Here is a 16,099-nt window from a genome sequence, read left to right as displayed (position 1 = left end):
TAGGCCATTTGCCAACAGATGCCAATCACTTAAATAATCACTAATGGTTCCCCAGGGAAGACAGAGACTGTGGAAGAAAAGAGTCATCCTAAGCAGCTACTAAAACTCAGTGACCAAACTATGTAAGAATATCTATTACTGTCCTTTTGGCTTCAGATTTTGTTTTGTCTCCTTTCCTATCATTAGTCATTTCTTAATATATATTGCACACTCTAAAACATTGACCCTTTGCCAAACACAGACAGTCCTTTCTGTGGTATTATTCATAATCTCCCAGGCCTCTGAAAAGTATCAGGATGGATCCTAGAAACAACAAAAGGTCATATAACTATTTTTAAAATGCCAGCCATCCTGCTCATAAATGCTCACAGGACCAGTAAAAGTTACTGCTTTCATAGTGTCTCCAAAATAAGTAATGTGTCACTAAGGATTTATGCTTGAGATGCAATCATTCCTTACTGCCCAAATCCTCTTGTGGAATAGAATTATATTTCTTTCTTTCTTCACAGTATAGTCTCCCTGCCATCCCTTGGTACACAATCCTCACATTTTCTGTTCATCTGACATATTGAATAGCATCCCCAGTTTATAAAAGCAGAGTAGAGACCATTGAAGCCAAACCATCCCCATGGCCAAGCACAGGTAACTAGAAAACTTGGTGTTCTTTCCAGCAACATAATTATTTGGCATTCTTCAAAACATTGAAAATTACTTCATAGTAGTGCAACACATACAATATTCTGTAGCTAAATAAATATGGAGTATTGTAAAAGATTATTCTTTTAAAAAAATCTAATGCTTCCCATATACTGTTGGCATAAAGAAGAAAATAGGAAAAAAAACCCAAAAAAAACCAAACACCAGGATCAAAACCATATTCTGTAGGAACCTCTAACTTCCTGAATATGCAAAAATTTACTAAATAAGTTTATTCTTCACTCTTACTTTCTTCCAGTATCTCTTGATTCACAAACAGACAGTCATGCCTTTTCACCTAACAATAATCAAATTGAGGTTTACCTTGATAAACTAAGAAAGAAGTTGAGGATCACACCAAAATTGGTGTGTCTTAGTCAGAATTGCTCCAGGATGGGGATATGGATGCTTCTGATGTCTAAATAAGGTGCTGAATTGCTCTTCTGACATCCTGGTGCCATGCAGTAATAGGAAGATGTAAAACTTTTCTGAGGGTTGTATTAACCATGGAAGGCCTCACAATTCTCTCCAGCAGAAGTTCAGGACAAAGAGTTCAAGTGCTGAAGAAGGAGGCAGAGCATTTACACAGTCTTTGCATCTCTAGATAATCTAAGCCTCCCTCCCAGCAGGCATTCATCTCAGCTGACCCCATTACTGCATTGCTTTTGAAGGTTTTCTATCATTAAAAGAAATGTGCAAGTACAAGAGCAAGAAGCTCCTTCCTCCACTGACATACAACTATATCTTGCAGAGTAATTAGAAAAAATCCAAAAAGTGGATACACTCAGTTAATTAATTTTCCAACTATGAAGAGGAAATTGTAACATTAAAAATTAAACAGTGATTTCTACTGCACATTTAAATGGGGAGGAATAACCATCTTTAAATAAAACAAAACAGGTACAAAAGAAAACTAAAATATCTTTTATTCTTAGGATTAAAACCTGAAGAATATTAATGTTAATAAAATAAATATGGAATTAATAGATCAGAATATAAGAAAGTTGCCTGAGAATTAAACAAGGATTTCTGTTTATCCCTGTTGTGTTTCTAACTGTAAATATTCAGCCTAATCCTTTTGTCTCTTATCCCTCAAAAAGAAAAATATTCCACAGAGTTTTCCCCATTCGGCCCCACAGCTACAACCATAAACTAGGTTGTACATTTATGTGCCAATTCAAAACGAGTTTTTTGAAACAATCCTCATAAGAAGCAAGGTTCACTTCTTAATCAGGTCATGATGCAAAAATAATTCCACTCCCCAGTGCAATAAGAAAGGTACACACATATTTGCTTAGGACTGATATTCACTATACGTTTTTCTCCTGTCACCAAACAGAGAAAAAAAGTTTTCATAGTAATAACAGTAGTCTTGATTGTTCCAGTTTAAAAAGTCATTGCTCATGGAAGCTAATCTTGTACATCAAATAGATATAGACTCTAAATATTATTTCAGGTTCTGCATAACCACACAACAAGCCACAAGTCTCATCAATTAATAATGGGAAACTAACATTCTGCAACGGAGTGAAAACAACAGCGAGGAGTCATTAATATCAATTGACATCAACTCCTATGGTTTACAAGCAGCATATCCTTTAATGGCTGTAATTGCTTTGCTCCAAGCTCACAGTACCTGGAGTATGGCACATGTGAGTGTTCTGCTTGTAAATTGTATAAGAAAAAGAACAACAGGTATATTAATTTATTTTTGAACCTTCTTATTACTATTCAGTGCATACCAGATCGGATATGACATCCATCAACTAATTGCCTTTTGACAAGAAGCCAAAAGGAAAATACTTAGGCAACCAAAACACAAGCAGAATTAAAAACAGAATGGAATTACTGAAAGGGAGATATCAAGAAGAATAGGACTATTTATGTAGTACTACACAATTAGGACACCAAATCTCACCTGGAAGGGTTATAAAAATAAATTAAAAATACAAATACTCAAATACTGGGTAATAGATCTCTGCTAAGCATCAGCACTTTATCATTTGCAATTTCTCAAAGTGTTTTTGTCATGTAAACTGGATTATATATATATATACCTTCTATAAAATAGTGACAATTCAATTATTAAGTACAGATAAGTAAACTCAATTCAAAAACTCTTCCTAGGTGCAAAGTGTTCTCATACTGTCTTGACTTGCTTATATTCCTTACTTCTTTTTTTTTAACTACATTGTTGAGTTCTCATTATGACATTCTTTGTGATGTATAAAATCTTGGCTGTGTTGATGTTAAGGCCAGTATTGCACAGATATGTTCCTTTTCCAGTTTAAAAAAGTCAAAAATAGCAACTGTTGTTTTATCTAGAGATATTCTTTTATGCATCTGTTATTATTATCTAAAATATACTTACTATTTCATGAGCAATAAATCCTAAAAGATCAAGGATGGCCATAATTTAGAAACATATAACCTTATAGTTCTTAAAGAGTAACTATTTGAGATTTTATTATGCATTTCCAGTCTGTTTCTCAGAGTTCCACTACTTTTAGGGAAAAAAAAAAAGCAACTTGCATAATTTTTATCTCATTAAAATTAATATTTTGCTCATATAAGACTAAAATAAAATAAAATTAAATTAAAAAATACCATATCAGTGTCAAAGTCTTTACTACCTTATTTTCATAATATTGATTTTTCATCCAAGTATGACGACAAGAACTACCCATATTGAGTAATAATAGCTAAGGCAAAAAATACTAGACATTAAAAAGAAAAGTACTCTTCTGTGACATGACAAAATACATATGTAGACTCTAGTCTCATCATAATGATTTGATATCCCAAAAACCCAGTTAAATAATTCAATCATAGAATAAATTTGATCTAGAAAATTTCTATTCACAATAGCAGAACTGAACACAGAATATTAATTAATTCATAATGCAAAATTATCTGTAGAAAAGCAGAAAACTAGAGGCAGTAATAGCATCTCTCACCTCTCTGACACAAGGCAGCCAGATTGTTATTAGGCAATCTGAGCATTAAAAAAAAGCAAATACAATAATACTGCCTGAATACACCTCATAATTGTTTTATGTAATCTCTTTTCATACTTTTTTCTGCATTTTCTCTTTCACTACATTTTTTGGGTTTAAAAAAAATAATAAAAACAATCCCAAACCTTTCTTTCTTTCTTTTGTCTATTCAGCATCCTTGGAAAAAACCACCAGATGGCAATGCAGTGTTCAAGTATTTCATTTAACATATATATTATAGGGAAAAAAGTCTATATACATCAGCATGAGGCTCTCTTTCTTAACCTATTTCCTCTTTGATGAATATTAAATAATTCATAAGCCAAAACTCTGTTCAGCACAAGTAAGTGATCAAATACCATTCAACCAGTAAAGAAGAGACTTTTAGAAATCTAAGTTTCTATTAATGTAAAACCACATGATTAAAAAAAAATTGAAAAATCAACAATTTAGTTCAAACTATAAAACTGCATAATTGCAGGAAAAATCACTGGAAGGAAAACATTTAGAAATATTTTACCATAAAGTTCTCAAAATACTATCAAGGACTTAACTGAACTGCACGAAACTCAAATCTACACACGTTTTAGGCACATCACAAATTTATATGTAGTTTGGTTTCATACTAAGAAACAGGCATTATCTTCTGCATTCTGAAGTTTAATTCAATTCCTGTAAAACTCAATTACTGTAAAACCATGTGCTGAATGAACCAAAATATGTAGGCTTGAAATATTTATTCTTCCTTTGCATCAAGCAGATCACTGTGATCAGATAGGAACTGTTTCATGAAGGAAGATGCTTTAAGATATTTAAAGGAACTCAGAAGAAGTGCAAGAGTCAGCTTCCCATTTATTAAATCTTATCTGAGATCTATTATTTGACAAAAGAAAGTTCCTCTTTGCAGTTACTGTTTCAGGCTCTGAAGCCTCTGGGCTTCAGGGAGACTTCACTGAATACCTGAAACACCCAATTAATAGACATGATGTCCACTGTGGAGTTAGTGGTTGGAACAGGGAAGCTTACAGCAAAGAATCCTTTCTTTCTTGAGAAGGCATTAGAACCTGTAGGTGTTGTATGGTCAACTCTAATTGACAGGAAAAGCTAAGGTGTGCTTATAAGTCTTTTGCATACATGGATTAGGAAGAAGTTTCTTGTATCATCTCTATTTAGTAATGGAATTTTTGCTGCAACTGCTCACCCATCCTTTCTCATGTAAGAAGTACAGTCATTACATGCTCTCAATGTAAAAGAAATCCAACATATATTAAAGAGTAACTTGAAACTGTTCAGAACTTATTTAAATTATCAACTGGGGAAAAAAAAGTATCTTCTATCAGATAGAGACAATCATACAAGATAAAGTGTTAAACAGGTAAGTTGAAAAGCTGTGAACAAACTACTTAAAAGTATGTTTTCTGGCTAATGCAATAAATATTTGATTAACACTGCTCCCTTTCTTCCTTATATTATTATATTTATTTGATTCAAAGCACGCAGTGGTAGAATGATTCAAATACAACCTCTAAGTAATTTAAGTTCTTTCTATAAGGACCACTCTCATGATCAGAGATCAAATCCAATGCAGCACAATCTAAGATTTCATCTATTGTAAAGTCTTTAACTTTTTCAAAAAAAAACAAAACCAAGATTACCATATTGATCTAATTGTTTTCACATATAGCTAATTATTTGATATAACTTCAGTCCTGAAAGCCAAGAGATGGTCAGAATTGCTATGGATTTTTAGAAAATTACTTTCTGAAGGTAAGTTTCCATGCTTTTGAAAAATCAGAGTTGTTGGAAATGTATGTCTACCAGATTGACAAACTCATTCTTTTATTAATTATTATCTTTTTAGAAGACCTGATAAATAAACATAGAAAAGAGGTGAAGTATTCTGACAGTATTGAAAAGATATATTTTCAAGGATGGAGCTCTTTTTAATATTAAATACTGAATATATAAAACAAACTTATATATATAATGGAAATATGTAAATGGAATAAATAAATAAAAAAGGAACACAAGATCTGTGTTTTTAAGTTTGGTCATAAGAAAGGCTCAACAAAAGTGAATTAGAAGGAACAAATCCCAATTAGAACAACTATTTAGCATATTAATGTAAATATCTTTAACTTTATTACACTCCTGTAATTCATAACAGAGAAGGAAGTAACGAAAAGCAATACAACTTGAAAAGGTGGATACTACAACACCATATTTATAACAACTTTATAACAGTATAAAAATATTACTTTTTTCTTTTTTTTCTTTGCTTTCATAGTGACATTTCAAAGACAAAATGCACTCACAAGTGGAACTAACTGAAGAGATTTAAACCATGCCATCACCACGCTCTGCCTTGGGCTAACATGTTCACATAAAACTTAAGTTCAACTTCCCAAGTTGATTTTTTTTCCTACTTCCAATTATGAGTTGTACTAACATTAGGAAACCATTTACATTTTCATGGTACAAGTAAGTCAATCTTAGTTTGTTAAAACTTCTGTTAAATAAGGTTTCTTTGTAGAAACACTTCAAGTTTTCAAAAAAAGCCCTCCTGAGCACCTAAGGAAGGTAACAAAACCTAAACCAAGCCAAACCAAATCAAACCAAACCACAAAAGCAAATCAAGAACCATCACACACTACTACATTCCATCTGGCACTGAAGTTCTTCAAATCTAAAATGATAAAGCAACATGGCCAGTAAATCAGAGACTTTTTCCTTTGCACACATAGTGTGAAAAACTGTGCCCTTCATGATATATGTAATTGGAGCTTTGCACAGGAGGAGCATGCAAAAACATCAAGATCCCATGGTGTAGTCAGGTATGATCCAAAATTTTCCATTATAGTTTTTCCTTTTTATTACAGCATCAAGATGAGAACAAATTCTGTATATCTTGAAAAGTTGTGTATGTTTTTTCTTTTTCTTATATTACTTTCACAAACATAAAGGAAATTGTATATTTACCATTTTTGCCTTGCATTGGTTAATCAGACGAAGAGGATACAGGCAAAAAATTATGAAACAAAATGCAAAGACAACCCAAGTTATCATTGTCACTTTCAAGTAATAGGTGATATCTGAATTTTATCAGTTCATTAAAAATGATGTCTTTGTAAAATTTACTTTAAGATGATCAATAATATTTTTACTAAATTTGCCTTAAGGGGCCTTGACTTAAAGCTTAAAAACATTAAATCTTAATCAAGCAGGACAATCTTAGCCAGACACATTCAAAAGATATCCATTATCCATCTAGGCTACAGCATCCTATAAACAGGTCGACTATCACCAGATCCTTTGCTCTGCGCACAGTCTGTATTTCAGTTTTCTTGAGTTAAAAAACCCCAAATATATTTTAATCACAAGTTTTCATTAAAGAATACCTTACTTTGTAGTAGTACTCCCTGTTTGCCTTCCCTACATCAACATTTCCAGCTACTAAAATATTGGAAACATAATCTGTTTCATTCTGTTGTTACAAATATAATCCATTGAAAATGCAAGGTATAATTTAAGATGTTGCCAAAAATGCATAAAGAGCTGTGTTCTCCCCAAGCACCAGGTTACCACTACTACCAACCAAAAGACAAAAATAAATCAGAGACAGACTTCTGGAACAGCACAACAAAAGCCACCTAAAACACTCCAATGCCAAAAGGAAAACTACAACTAACAACAAATCTAATTCACTAATTCAGTCAACATGGGAATGAGACTTTCATTAATCCACCAACATGGAACTAAGATTTTCATTAAGGATTTAGTTTTCTTTAGTACAATATAGCAAGATAGGTTGCAGAAGTAGTATCCTATTTTTTTCATTATCCAGTGAAAAGTCAAAAAGAGTAAAATTAGAATTTCAGGGTGACGGAGAAAAAGTGAACCCCAAACTACCCAACTGTCTGATGACTATTTTTCTTTGCTGAATTAAACTCCTCAACCAGGTATTAGGTATCCCTTTCAAAAACACATTTTGCTATTCACTTTTCATGGTTATTAAATGTAATGTGCTTCATCTATTTGTTGTTGCTTAAATCCAAACACTATGATCTTAATTTCCCAAAGTATATATTAAAACAGATAAATCAACAGTAACTCAACAACACTGACTGCAACACAGTCTTTTAAGTAAGTTAAAAAGTACTGGGAATAGCTTTCTTTTAGCAGGCAAAAGGTTATATTCATTCCACATTACATATCTGATTTTTTTTCATGAAGTCCACACAAACCAATAAAAAATATATAGAAGCTTCCAACTCTTCTTGCTGCAGAATTTGAAATCCTCTTAGCTGTATTCCAAACCACCTTAACAGCATCCTTGTATATATTTGCAAACATTAAGCACTTCTTTCCAAGCCACATTGTAACCACAGAGATAAAGATTTACTTACCTGATCCCCTTTTGGTTACAACCTTCAAGCTCTGAGTCAGAGTAGCATACAAGAGAATCAAGTTGGGAATAGGAGCTTTCATCTTCTGTCCTTCCGTGGCTGCTTCCTGGAGTACCAAAAATAATAGAAAGAAACACTGGTTGTAGAATGGTGCTGAAGCAACCTTAAAGTAAATAATCATAATATTGACATTGTGGAAAAGCTAGATACACTTTTTGTTAGCAATTTAAAGCACTAAAAATGTTTTTTGGTTTTTTTTTTTTTTTTTGGTTTTTTGTTTTTTGTTTTTTTTTTTTTAAAGCAAACTAAATTTACCATAACTAAAAAAGCAAACTAAAATTACCATAAAACAAACACATACACACACGACATTTAACCCTGGATCTTAAGTTACAGCTTTGTCTACGCATTGAAAATTCACTGAATCCCTGCTAAAACTTGATCAGATCTCCTGAAACATGTCTATTCATTTTTGTCATACAATCTTTTCCATCCACCAACACAAAAAAGAAAATATTGCCCATCTTCATTAGTTTTGCTCTCATTTATTAATACCACAAATTGAGCAGAAAATTCACAATAAAATGAACATTTGATTTTAAACACATCTGATCATCTTCTTAGGAACAGAGAAAGGGGGAAAATAAGAGCACATCAAAGTACAGCACAGACACTTGTAACTTCCTTTAGGTGAGCAAGTTCCTATGCAAGCTCAAACTAACATATTCACTGCACTAAATCAGTAGTTAATTAGGATGGAGATAAGCAGAGCACAGACTGTGTTTTGGCCTTCACCTCCAACATGTGAATACAAGATTTGCATTTCTGTTTACTTACTCTGGCTGGTATGAGCTGCTGGTGAAAGCAGGGGCTAAATATTTTGTTAATTCCTCATACAAGTATGAGGGTGTCATCCACTCATGGTGATTATCATCTTTCTTCAGGATAGGTTGATAGGGCTAGTATCTCATATTTCAGAGTGTTGAAAGAGGAAATTAGGACAAATCTGCCTATTCAAGCTAGACAGTAGCCTATCTATGCTATCTATATTTATTAGAGTAGCTTGCACAAAAATATTCTTTTCTAATGGGAAAGAGAAAAGGCTGAGAGCAATGGTTCTTTAATATGATGACTCAGACCCAGACTAAACCAATGTGGTTTTGAGATTCACCTCTCTTAATCACAGCACTGGACAGCAACTGAAGAAATTCTCAAAAAGTACCACATAGTACAAGTTTTGATTTCTAAAGAGACCATGAATCTTTTGCACTTTCATTGATAATCAGGTTACTGAGTACCTAAGACACTTTTTGAGAACAGTATCTTAAAATATCTTCATCTTTGAAGAGAACAGGTTAGAAAAAAGAAACAGCAGGGGTATAAAAAAGGACATTATGGGAAGAATTGCTTAAAGAATTATGACTTCCTATATAATCCGTATTAAAGCTTTACATTTCATGACATTTCAGAACTAACCACAAATCTACTACATTCATTATTATGTATTTAATAAAGATTAAGAAGTGACATAATATATTTTGACAATATTTTGTGATATTTTATTTTTATAACAATATTTGTACTCAGAGAGAAATACATGAGTGTTTGTTCATTCATGGTTTTTAACAGCTTCAGCATTCTTGCATCATAGTGAAAGACTGTCACTGGCCTACATTCACATGCTACTTGAGAAAATTTAGGCAACTTAGAAATTAAATATGAAATGTGGGATTGCTAGGAGGTAAATTGTGTGTAATGCTAACATTTTTAGTTAAGTTTAAAATTTAACAAAGTAGCATGACCACTGGCAGTTATAAATAATACAGATCTTCAGAAATTTAGAAGCTAGCAATAAAGGTTAATTTTCCAGGGGCACAGTGAGTAGATACCACAATGTGTTATGGCACATTTTACTGCAGACCTTAGTCAAGCTTTCTGAAATCAAAATCTCATTTCCCAGTCACTGCACTAACTGATGCCGCAGGAAATGCTGAAGCTGATATCTTCAGCCTCCAGGGTACTAGCAAGAGCCAGCTCCTTGCTCTGTGTGAGCCTAATAAATATTGCCCAAAGAACCACAGGATCTCACTGTGTGATTACAAACCCCGTAAATAGGTTCTGACTGTGAGAGCATCTCCAAACTCATCCTTTTTGACCATGCATCAAAAGATAATATTGTTGATCACTATGAATAAAGGCAAATATGTACATATATTTGCAATGCATGTGGATGCATGTATTTATTTGTATTTATAGATATTTGTGAAGGGAAGCCATGGAATAGCTATAAACATTGATTCTATCAAAGCAAGCCTCAGTAAACACAATAATATCAATAAGAAAATGTTTAGTAAATGAAAATCTTTTGGTCCATGCATATATCACTAATTTAAGTTGTCAAGTCAACAAGGGGAACCATTATTATAATAGTATAGCAGGAATTGCATTTTAAATATATCACTGTGGAAGACATTCTCATATGCATTTATCCTCAGAGATTCACATCTAACTTAAAGGCATAAGCTAAACTGGCTGCTGCCTACATGACTTGTGATAAATCCCTAGAAAGTAAAGTCTGCTGCTGTGCTTGCAAATACCAGAAAGAACTTACTGCTAAAGGGAAAAAAGAAGGAAGGGATGACTACCAACAGCAGCCACTGCCTCCTTACAGCAATACGAGCAACAAATCAGATTTTAAATAGGCTCTCCCCAGAGTCTTCCAACCCTTCTCTTCTGTTTGCACTCCCTTTTGTGAAGGAGGAGAAGTATTTCTGGTCTTCTCTACTCTCAACCAAGGAGAATGCAAAGAAGTGAAGATCAGTTTATTGGAGCTGGTGCTTCACAGCTCTAGAAGTTGTCTGGGTGGTTGGAAAATCTGCCTCTGGTTATTCATATGAGTGATTCAAAACAGATATTTAACATCTCTTGTCCCTTGTTCCAGGTGAATGCCTCGGAAATTGACTGTTCTAGAAAATGCCACCCTTGTGAAATTGGTTGTGAAAACAAAAGAAGCAAGTCAGAAGAAAGTATAAAAGGAACATCCCAAGGGGAATCTCACAACAAGTCAACAAAGTCAACAGAAAATGCCTTCACTGCTGCAATGAGTATGCCCGGGGCTGAGACATTGTAACATATTAAGGAAGCTTTTAAACTAGAAAACAAAATAAAAAGTATAATTCTGAGAAGTAAAATTCACACTAACTCAAGTGTGATATCTCCTGAATTGGAAATAGCCTTATATCAGCAATGAATTTTTTAAGAAAGAGACTAATTTACTAGTCGCTTAACTTTAATTTATTTCTTCTTTTTAAAATAACATTAAGAAATTCCTATTTTAACAAGCCAAACAAATCTGCCGTTTCATTAAGCAATAGTTAGCTGCCTATCTAGTTAGATAGGCAGCTTACATAAACATCTACAAAATTCACTTTTATGGTTGTTCTTTTTTTCTGAATTTCTGTTACTTCCACTAAAAAGCCAAGACAATGTGTGGCAGTTATAAACTTAATTACTGTTTTTTAAGCTGAATCTATTTTAACATGTTTTACATACCCTTTGGGTATAAGACTGCTACACTCCAAGGGTGAACAGTAGACTAAGAAAGTCTGTTAGAACCAAGGATTTTTGGCTGCTTTTTCTTTATACAATACCAAAGATGAAATGTTTTTTCACCTTTAAGTAATATTCACAACTTCAAATTTTCAGTAGTGGGTTGTTTGTTTGTGTGAATCAAGGCACTGAAAAAATGCTAAATATTTCTGCATAAATATATTGCACACAAATTCTATCTGGGCATACTAATAACTTTTTAAAAAATTCTTGTCTGTAGAAGGTGTCACTGCTTGACACAAAAATACCATACCATAGCATTTGCATCAGAAAGTATCTAATTTTCCAACTGAGGCAAAAATAGAAATACAGCTGTATATCAAGACTAACATTCTTTGGGGAAATGCCAAGAATCCTTTTTCTCTTCAATTGTCATAAATATCACTGTGAGGAAAATGCATACACATAGACACATGCTCCCCAAAATAGCTCAGCAGTCTTTAAATTAACTGTAGTAAGGCAGTTTCTGATAAGGCAGAAAAATAGAAAAGAAAATTTTGATTTCCTTATTGTACTTATGTTTATTATGGGCCTTTCCCAATACTTTAATCAAACTTAACTGAAATAAGAAATTTTCCATGGGCTCAGTCCCTTAAAATAACTTTAAGGGGTTGATTCTCAGCCTATAAATGCTAGCTGATGCCTGTTGACTAATATTTGAAAATCATTTTTCTTCCCATACTGCTGTTCTAAGTTTGAAGAATTTTTCTTTATGCATGTTAAAAACTGCTGCAGTATCTTACTCCATCATATGCCCTTCAAAGAAAAAGAAAAAAGTAAAAGAGTATTGCAACATCCTCTGAAATGTGCAGGATATTTCATGTCTGTTCTGTGTTAATGACATGAAAGTCATGGTAAATTATGAATTAGTAACAAAAATTACAATGAACAACCACCTGAATAGATAAGAAAAAAAACAAAAATATCTGTCCAGTAATAGTCTCTTGTGGCAGTTCTTTACAAATCCCTGAATAGAATGACATTAGGTCTCACAAGGTGTAAAGGACTGTTTGGTAGGCCTAGAGCACAATTCAAACATACTGGGGAAAAAGAAAAAAAGAAAAAAAGCAAAAAAAAAGCAAAAAAAAAAAAGCTTTAAATTCCTAAAATGCAAGGAAAAACTAAAATTAGAATCAATGTAAGAATTTAAGGGTGGTTACAGTGTTTTAAACTGAGATAACCAAAATCCAATATGCTGCCTGTCCTTGTGAATAGGAATTCAGTGGAGCCTTTGGAGAGGTTTTCAACCAACAGAATTATTACTTTTCCTAATAAACCTGGTACTCATTATCATCTTCCTTTAAAGATACTTTTTACTGACTCCATCCATCATACAAGGTATAGTAAACATGGTAATCTATCTAGAGAAATTTAAGATTATTCCATGTATGTATGTACATGAAAATATAACCTGCTTTTCCCAAAAGTTTCAATTAAGAAACATGCATCCCTTCAGCATCTAAAAGAATTTAAAATTATCTGCAATGAAAAAGAATTGTGATATGGGCTGAATATTTATTTTCTTAGTCTTATGTAAAGAATAATATCAACAATAGTATTTGAATGGAACACGGATTAGCAAACATTCATATTTTGCACACTGTTTAGATTGCTTAATATGTTTCTAAATATTTCATTAAGTGGCTTTTTTCTGCACTATATAATGGATAAGATTTCTGAATTGTGTTTTTTCTATTATGAGACAAATAAAGATTGCAGATACCTGAAATTTAACATGTCATTTGTTTGAGGAACCTCTTTTGAAGAAACAGTTGAACATCTTGTCCTTCTAAACCACAGACTGAAACAGTCACATAGCTGAAAACTATCTGACACATATTTTGGGGAACTGCAGGGCTAAGAAGAGGAAGTACAGATTCAGCAAAGACATACAAAAGGGAGATGATAGTCTCTTTTCAATGGTTTCATAGGACTTTGTGGGATCCAGGTCAGCAGGGTGTCCTTGACAGTCCTAGATAATTCACCAAGCTGGCTCAGTCAGTCAGAAGTGCTGATGCAAATAGAGCAGGAAAGAAAATCCTTGGATAGTGAGGCAGTGAATTATTTACTGTGGGGGTAAGGGAACAAAGGATGGACAGAAGCCTCTGTTCATTTCTAGGAGACTTTACTTGAGATAAAAATTACACCAGCCTAAGTTTAAAACAATCTTATATTGTTATTAGAAGTAGATGTCTCCCTCTTAATAGTTCACAACTCATGGTCATAAAGAAATAAGAATCTGAAACTAAGGAAAGTTTTTTTTTCAACAAAAAATGTAACCAAACTGGACTAACATACTTGATATTTCCAACATATCTAGTAGGATACATCAGAAGTGTGTTCTCATGATGCCAATTGGGAATGAAAAATTTGAAACTATAACTTCTTTTTCTGGACAGCAAGCAAAAACCTTTACAGCAACTTGGCCACAAACTTACAGGCAATAATCAAAAAGTTTAGTTCAACAACAATGTTTGAACAAAGGAAGATGATTGCTGTGCTACCTAACTTCCAAAGGGAGATGTAGAAGATAATAAATAAAGCACTTCTCCCTCTTTATAGTCTTAAATACAGAAAGTCAGATAAAGAGGAAAAATTCACATAATATCAGTGTGATTTTGAAATGCTGCTATTCCAAATAAAGAAAGAGGTATTCCTTCTAAATCTGTGTGCATTGGTGACCATCATTCAAATTATGGCACAATTTTGGGATGTGAGATATCTAACACCATTTATCCACTCATGTTGCTCCTTGACCACTCTGCATCTTTGCTTTTTGAGGGTTAGTAGCCTTGTTCTTTTATCAAGATGCAATTCCACCTCTGCCTAAACTGACAAGGTTTTAATACTGCAAGTAAAATTATGTTTGTGTTTTAAGGCAACTAAATGAGATCCTGAAATATTGACAACAGCAGTAGGATAACAGAAACATAAAGTCACAGAATGGTTTGAGTTGGAAGGGACCTTAAAGCTGCTGACATGTCCATGTCACTGATGAAGATGTTAAAAATGCTGCTCCTGGTACCAATCCCCCAGGGAACACCACCCATCACTGGTCTCCATGGACTTTGAGCCATTGACCACAGCTCTTCCTGAGACCATGCAGGTCATTCTTCATCCACTGACTGGCCCACCCATCAAATGAATGTCTCTCCCCTTTAGAGACAAGGATGTCTTGTGGGACAGTGTCAAATGCTTTGCACAGGTCCAGCTGGAGGACATCAACTGCTCTTCCCCCATCCACCACCACTGGAAACCTGCCACAGAAGACCCTCAAATTTGTTAGGCATGATTGGCTCTTAGAGAAGCCATGTTGGCTGTCAGCAATCTTCTCCTCATTTTCCATGTGCCTTAGCATAGATTCCAGGTGGATCTGCTCCATGATCTTGCCAGACACCAAGGTGAGACTGACCACCCTGCAGTTTTCCAGGTCTTCTCTATTTCCCTTTTTAAAAACTGAGGCTGTATTATACTTTTTCCAGTCATTGCTAAGTATATTCACTTTATGGATTTGTGGAATTCAAGCTCCTTTTCTGCATATGGCAAGTTTCCAAAGACTAGCCATTTGCAGCAAAACCATGGCAAGAACAGCTGGATTCTCTAGTTTCCTATATGAGTACTTTTCTTCCATTTTTCTAATTTATGAATAGTAGCAGTTATATAACAACATAATATGCTTGCAAAAATAAATTTGCAAGATGTAACTTAAAGTAAATGAACTCTAATTTTGAATCTATGTTAGGACAAAAGCAATTTTTAAAAACTCCAGTCTTCATAAAGTTTTCGAATAGTTACTTGATAAAATAAATAGGTTATTTCTCAGACACTAACAGAAGTTTTTAAATATTGATTATCAATAAACATTACAAGAATGATTTATTTCCAAAATTTCCCTGAATAGTATCTTCCATCTGAGTCACTGGAGAATATCTTTCACTAATGAGAAAAATATTTTCCCCCAAGATGAAGAAGGACAGAAGGATGTGGAGGATGAAGTTCCACTGTAGATATTCTGACAGAATGTTCATATGCAAAATAATAACCCCCCCTTATCATCACTCAGGTTATCAGTTTACATCACACCAACATCAATGGTTTTCCACAGCTGATACTTTTTACTAACACAAGGTAATCTTAGACCCTTGCATATGACCTGTTTCTAATTTGATGCTTGCCCTATGCTGCCATTTGAGATGTTAGGGAAGTTGTCTGTAATTTACATTACACTTATTACTATATCAGCTCCCTCTGCACTTTAGAGTTGTGAAAAGGGAGAAAGAAGTGTTTCATTTATCCCCTCTCTCTCACAGAGGGCTGACAAGCCCTTTACACTTGTTCAAAGCAGATTTTGACAACCTGTTGTCAGATGCTGAGATCAGTACTGTGCCTGAG

The 16,099-nt window shown here is 33.7% G+C and overlaps 1 protein-coding gene across 1 annotated transcript in view; it reads right to left on the bottom strand.

Annotated features, from left to right (window-relative positions):
* Positions 1-16,099, bottom strand: part of IL1RAPL1 (interleukin 1 receptor accessory protein like 1) — a 669,427-nt gene that overhangs the window by 579,483 nt on the left and 73,845 nt on the right. The window contains exon 2 of the mRNA XM_056502208.1: positions 8,099-8,204. Within this exon, the coding sequence (XP_056358183.1) occupies positions 8,099-8,180 (82 nt within the window). The 5' untranslated portion in view covers positions 8,181-8,204. The remainder of the gene's footprint in view (positions 1-8,098; positions 8,205-16,099) is intronic.

This window comes from Oenanthe melanoleuca, chromosome 1 (assembly GCF_029582105.1).
Source record: "Oenanthe melanoleuca isolate GR-GAL-2019-014 chromosome 1, OMel1.0, whole genome shotgun sequence".
In the NCBI taxonomy this organism is placed as follows: Eukaryota; Metazoa; Chordata; class Aves; order Passeriformes; family Muscicapidae; genus Oenanthe; species Oenanthe melanoleuca.
This window is presented reverse-complemented; position numbering and strand designations above follow the sequence as displayed.